Source organism: Akebia trifoliata, chromosome 16 (genome assembly GCF_017979445.1).
Source record: "Akebia trifoliata isolate Shusen 1 chromosome 16, ASM1797944v1, whole genome shotgun sequence".
NCBI classification, from domain to species: domain Eukaryota; kingdom Viridiplantae; phylum Streptophyta; class Magnoliopsida; order Ranunculales; family Lardizabalaceae; genus Akebia; species Akebia trifoliata.
Genome location: NC_141390.1, coordinates 12,579,891 through 12,586,231, shown reverse-complemented (window position 1 = coordinate 12,586,231; position 6,341 = coordinate 12,579,891). Strand labels below are relative to the sequence as shown.

Sequence of the window (6,341 nt, the reverse complement as noted above, 5' to 3'; positions counted from 1 at the left end):
TCTCTAGGATTGATATGCACGCAACAGTTTTACGATTTTCCTAAGATCTGACCTGCCCTGCTTGGCAAGTCTAATCTATCCTGCCCTACTAGCCAGGTTAGGGAGGTCTCTACTCTGACCTACCTTGCCAGCAGGGCTACGCTTTCATATATTATTTTGCGCTTGGTACTACTTAGTCGATTCAGACATGTGTATGGCCTAGATGTAGCATGCAATTATTTCCCTCTACAAATACTATCATTGATTATATTCAATTTAATCGTATTGTTTACAACATACAATTTTCCAATGAAAATATCATCTTTATTCAAGATCAGTTTTCCATAATGAAGGACTAACTTGAACCTCTTTTTGTCTAACATATAGGCAGAAATTAAATTCTTCCTAATTTTTGGAGCATGTAGAACATCTTTTAACAAGAGAATCTTTCCAGAAGTAAGTTTGAGTTCCACATTATTGGAGCCCACAATCTTGATGGTAGAAGAATTTTCCATATAAAGTATACATCTTAAGCTTTGTAAGATTTGAAAGCCGATCTATCAAATAACACATGTCGTGTTGCAACTGAGTCGATCCACCAATGTCCTTTCGTTTCAACCATATTTATTTCAGACACAACGACAACCACTATATCTCCTATCATGTTAGATTCGATTTTCGATTTCTTACCTTGACGTTTTCTACAATCTCTTGCAAAATGTCTTTTTTTCCCACACATATAACAGTAACCTTCATTCTTTTTTAACTGACCATAACCATTTTTTTTGATAAATTTCTTGAATGGTTTTCTATTGGTAAAAGGCTTGTATTTTTTCTTTTCTTGAATTATAGACTCAACTATATGAGCCTTAATAGATTTAGAGTGATCATCTTTTTTATCTCTAATATTATTTTCTTTTTTTATTTTTAAACTTTTGAAAATTTCATCCAAAGTTTGCAAATTCTTATTGTGAGATAGGATTTTTCTATAGTCTTTCCAATTAGGTGGTAATTGGGAGATAATTGCACCCACATGAAAACTTTTGAGAAGTTTAATATTTTCTTCCTCTATCTCAGTAATAATAAATTGCCACTCTTGAACTTGTTCAAGAATAAGTTTATTTCTGTCATTTTAAAATCAAAGTAGTTAGAAGTAAAAAAGTTTTTGTACCTACATCTTCGGTTAAATACTTTTTCTCTAGTGAGTCCCATAATTCTTTGACAATTGTGTACTTGGAAAATGAGTTGAATAATCTTTCAGTTATTCCATTGAGTATATGATCTCGACAATCTAGATTATCATCTTGTCATTTTCGTTGAGTGTCGATTTATTCAAAAGTTGCATCCATTGAAATAGTTGGACATGTTGTTGTAAGAACATACGCGACCTTAAATTGACGGAGCAAAAAGAATACCTTGCCATCATTTGAAATTCGACCCATCAAAATGATCAAGTTTCACAAGGTCTTGATTCATAAACTTGATGATTTGTGCCATTAGAGTAATATTCTGTTGTCTATAGCTTGTTAGAAAAATAGAACTAGAAAAAGAAGAAAATTGTTCTAAGGCATGTAGTAATCTACGTTGTCTTATAAACAATAGACACCCCTACTTCGATTGAACACGAAGATGCAGATGGGTTACTAGCAAACTTGTCTTTAGGATACAACAGAACCCAATTTTATTACAATTGTATATTTTCTCAAAATTTTGACTATTTTAAGAAAATCTATCACACAGAATTTCAGATACACAAATGTCTTTTTTGTAGAAAGTTTGAATTATTGAATTTCTAATAGATTTGATCTATATAAATAGATAACAATTACTAAAAGTCACATTCATTCGTAAATGGATTAAGAAACTCAATAGGTATGAACCCCATTGGAACCATTAGACACCTATTCGGATCAAAGAATCCATTAGGTACCCTGTGCGCCCCTTCGACACCTTTTGGGTTGGTTTAGGAGCCTATCCAAGTTTGGACGACCCTCCTTAATTTTAATATCTCTCTTATTATGTATAGTAAAAAAGAATTATTAAAATTTTCATATAGCTAAAAGCCATTAGGAACTCTCAATGAGAGTTTTTGGAATGAAGAAAGAGTTGAGAATAGGTCCTTATTTATAGGTTTAAAAATCCCTCCAAAAAATTTAGAAAGCAATGTAAGATTAACAAAATATTTGAAAAATGAGTCAAAAAATATTTTTACAATCATCAATCCATGTGAAAAAATATCAACTAATAGAAATATTATAAATAAAAAAATACTTACTTTTACTTTAACAAAAAGGCACGGTAATCATAAAATAACTTTAAATATCATTTTAAAACAAACTAAATTAATTTTATTTGAATCAATTCTAAATAAATATTAATCAACATTTATTTTAACAAAGACTTATACATTGCAATTTTGGAGAAAGAGTTTTTAACATTTAAAACTCTTTAAAAGAAATCTCTACAATTTGGGATTTAACTTCGTTGTGCAAGCACCTCCATATTTTGATGTATTTTGTTTTAACACATATGATGAACTTCTAACTAGAGGTTGCACATTAAGATGAAAAAGGTCTTTAATGTGATGAGATGAAGAGTTGTTAGTCATTTTTCATGAAGCCACCTCTCTTCTAGTTTATTTTGGTCTTTTTTTGGAAGATGTAAAATAGTGTGCCAATCTAGGAATTTCTGCTTTGGGTTGGATAGATTATTTGTGTTACCTACCAAACTAAGTTTTTGGAAAAAGAAAAACATAGCCGTGCTGAAGTGACCTCAAGATTGGACCTTATATTGTACATCCTGATGTGAAAATAGATAGGAATCAATGATGTTTTTTCACTAGTATCTCGAGGAAAGCATTTATGGTTCCTTACACTTGCGATTTGAGGTCCAACCTTTAAGTCACTTAAACATTATTATAAAAAAAAAACAACAAAAAAAAAAAACAACCCTGATTACACAATCTTGGCCCAATTAAAAACGAAAATTGGATTACAACTTTGTATTTTTCATCCTCAAACCCCATAAAATAGAAGAAAAAAATAGAGTTAATAAAGCTATCTAGGTGGGGTAGAGGCTTTCATCTTTTAGTGTGCGTGAATTGTCCTCACACAGTTATACTTGGGAACAAGCAAGATCCACGACCTGTAGTAATTCATCCCAAAAAAAAAAAAAAAATTAATGAGAAAAATACTAAGCATATGGTATAATATACTGAATAGGGTTGGGCTCTGGGACAATTATTAGTTACAATTTTTTCTTAAATTACCACTCAATTTATTTATTTATTTTTTCCATTTTTTCAATGCTTTCTACGTCACTATTAGATGCCATTGGATCTTGTTAAATGGATGGCATCCGAGCAATGTAAAAAAAGTTACAACAAATAGTTGTCCCCTGATCCTAATCCTACAAAATAAAATATTAAAGATCTATTGCTATCAATGGATCAGATAGCCCGAAAGTCTGATCCATTAAGATTTGATAATTTTGGGCAAGATCAAAGTTTTTGTTCTTGAAAAATATCTGATTTGATTTGATAGAATTTTGGATTAGTTCTAGATCAACTAACTTCCCATATAATGGGGAACCCACTACGCAATAAAAAGTGATAAGTTATGTAGATCCCTTGACTCCTAAGAATGACTCATGAAAAAAAAACACATGATCTCAAATCTTTAAATGCAAAATCCAACTATCTCCGAGATTTATCCTTGGGATAACTATCTCTGAGATTTTTGTTATTAAAATACACATAAATCTCAACCATTGGGTATTTTGTTTAAAGGGTTGGGATCGTGTGATTTTCTCATGAGTCATTCTTAGGAGTCTACTGATCCCAACTCTATTACATTATACTTTGTCCAGATGTATGAACCATATTTACATTTGGTATATGAAATAGGAGTTTATCTGATTTGGCCTGATCTCTGCTTGTTATTCAATTTGGATCCTAGTAATGAGATCTTATAAAAATAACTATCTGACAAGGGTTTGATCCGATTCTTATTGGATCAGCTCTGGATCCAACATAGGCCTTATTAGATTGGTTCCAAAATCCATCCAATCCATTGTGAGAAACATAGTCTTAAAACTTGGTGAGACGAGTCAAAACTCAGCTTGAATTTCGAGGTGACTCTTCATTTAAACTCATTGAAATCAACACATTGAGTCAACTCCAAAAATCAAAGAGTTCAGGGTAGTATAGTGATCCTGTCCAAATTAACGGGGCTTTAAAACTATGGTTTTTAAACTCGTCAGAGGCCGAGACGTATCGCTCGAGTTAACTCGGTATTAGAGTTGAACGAGACCAACTCACAAAGTCATTTTTTGATCGAGATTTACGAGTCATAATTCAATTTATTGATTTGTCTCACGAGACGTCTCAAACGTATCAAAAAACTCATCTGAGACAACTCGGTATCGGAGCTGAACGAGACAAGATGAAATACTGAGTTTAAAAATCATGTTTAAAACCAATAGATGGGGATGTGGGTGGGGGGTAAGAGAAGACTTACTTGGGTCGTTGGTGGTTTGGACAGCGAGTCCATTGAAGTAGCAAGTCCCACCCAAACTTCGAACCTGCATCCAATACGAACTAAAAGCATAATTCGCATGCGAAACCAACGAAACAGGCTCGTAACACTCCTTCCCTGGTTTAAGGGCATCGCACGTGCCATTACCCTGAGCACACGCGTACGTACTCGCCAACTCCAAATCCGAATTATTCCGCCCTTTAACACTATCCGCTACCACACACCATATTTTTCCTCTGTACGGCACATTATTATTCGGTTCGGGTAACAGTTTGAAGTCAGATTCGAGCCGTTTACCCGTTAAATCCACATCATAAACCTCCGTTCCATTCTGATGCAACAATCCCCAATTCCTTTCCGTTTCCGGTCCACTCTTTTGATTCTCGTTGAATAAAGCGAAGATAAATGTCGGAATAACAGATCCTGGTCGAACCGGGGTCCCAACCGCCGGTTTAGAAGTCATTTTTTTAATGAGATTTCTATTGTATGTAGCAGCGTTGTATATATTAGCTCCAATTTGGTCCACATCTCCTGCTGTGGGCCACCCTGTTTCGGAGATTGAAAGTCGTACGTTTGGGAACCCTAGCTTTGCCATTGCGAAGAAAACCGAGTCGAGTAGTTGGTCGAGGAGATTGGTGTAGGTAAAGCCACTATGAGGATCGGTATAAGTTTGGTTTTTTCCTCTAAAAAGCGCGTAATCGAGGCTTATTTTAGTGGGATTTGCGGACCATGTGAAATAAGGGTAGACATCGATAAAGAAAAACGAGTTGGTCCGGTTCAAGAACTGTAACAGAGGTTTAATAACAGGGACGGAAATATCGGACCGAAACGTTCCGTTTGAAGGTGGGAAGGAAGATTGAAGCATGTCCATGGCTAATGGAGTCCCGACTTTGATTTTTCTGATGTTGTGGGTTCTTAGGGACCATTTGATTCTTCGAATAGCGGGAACTAGATCAAACCAGGTTTTTCGATCTTGGTCTGAGAAATAGCTTAGAACTTCGTTGCCAACTAAGATGAACCGAATCTTGGTTTTTGGGTAGAAAGGGAGGACATTGGTTCGAACCCATTGATCTGAGAGAGTTTGATTTGAACAAATGTTGGAGATTATTTGGTTTGGAACCATGATCAAGACATGGATATTGGCTCCTGAGAGAGATTTAAGGATTTCTGGGTTTGCGTCGTAGAGCTTAACGTGACTGGCTTTGATGGATTTGATGAGTTGGACAGATTGAGATGGAGAGGGGAGATTGTTCCCTAGCTGTCCATAGTTTATGCCAATCTTGCTCGTGATCTCTGCATCTGTTAATGGAGGAAAAAAAGGGAGTTAAAGTTAGAGATAAAAAATACCAATAAAAAAAAAAGAGAGATTTTTCTGTGCTTAAAGAAACTTACTGGAGAAAGATAGGAGGAAAGAGAAGAAGAATAAGAAGAGAGGGAAAAGACCCATTTTGTTGCTCTGTTTGAAGAAATCCTTCACAGATCAAAAGTGAGATTTGATTCTCAAATGTGGTGAGTGAGGGATTGAGAGATGGGAAGGTGAGGGGGTTATAAAGGTGGGGATGAAGAGCGAGAAGAAAATAAACGCAGAAAGTGCCGTTGGTGAGTAGATATTTGAAATATAAAAGGCCGAAGAACGTTTAATGGGCGATGTGTTAAACTAAGTGGTCATGAAGGAGTTCTTCACCACGTCACCCAGGCAATATTTTCAAGTGCTTTTGGGCCTAGACCGGCCCAGCCCACACATGGGGTGTGTTGAGTTTAGTCCTGCATGGGACACTCATTGCCTTATCTTTCTTCTTATAAACTCTTGGATTTATTAGAATGGAT

At 35.2% G+C, this 6,341-nt stretch overlaps 1 protein-coding gene across 2 annotated transcripts; it reads right to left on the bottom strand.

Moving 5' to 3' along the window:
* Nucleotides 1–2,869: 2,869 nt before the first annotated feature.
* On the bottom strand, nt 2,870–6,105 carry LOC147382590 (putative glucan endo-1,3-beta-glucosidase A6). 2 transcript variants are annotated; one of them, XM_086428309.1, is made up of 3 exons: nt 5,907–6,104; nt 4,497–5,813; nt 2,870–3,123 (listed from the first exon to the last, which is right to left on the bottom strand). In XM_086428309.1, the coding sequence occupies exons 1-3, from the start codon at nt 5,959–5,961 to the stop codon at nt 3,086–3,088; spliced, it is 1,410 nt and encodes a 469-aa protein (XP_086284435.1). In that variant the 5' UTR covers nt 5,962–6,104; the 3' UTR covers nt 2,870–3,085. The 2 variants fall into 2 exon arrangements, with proteins under 2 accessions (XP_086284435.1, XP_086284434.1); XM_086428308.1 differs by lacking the exon at nt 2,870–3,123 and having other exon boundaries at nt 3,767–5,813; nt 5,907–6,105.
* Nucleotides 6,106–6,341: the final 236 nt, after the last annotated feature.

Bases quoted from the DNA above. Each gene is read 5' to 3' on its own strand.
- LOC147382590 (XM_086428308.1), bottom strand. From the start codon at position 5,961: ATGGGTCTTTTCCCTCTCTTCTTATTCTTCTTCTCTTTCCTCCTATCT. The intron at 5,814-5,906 runs GTAAGTTTCTTT...CTCCATTAACAG, and splicing joins TTTCCTCCTATCTTTCTCCA to ATGCAGAGATCACGAGCAAG.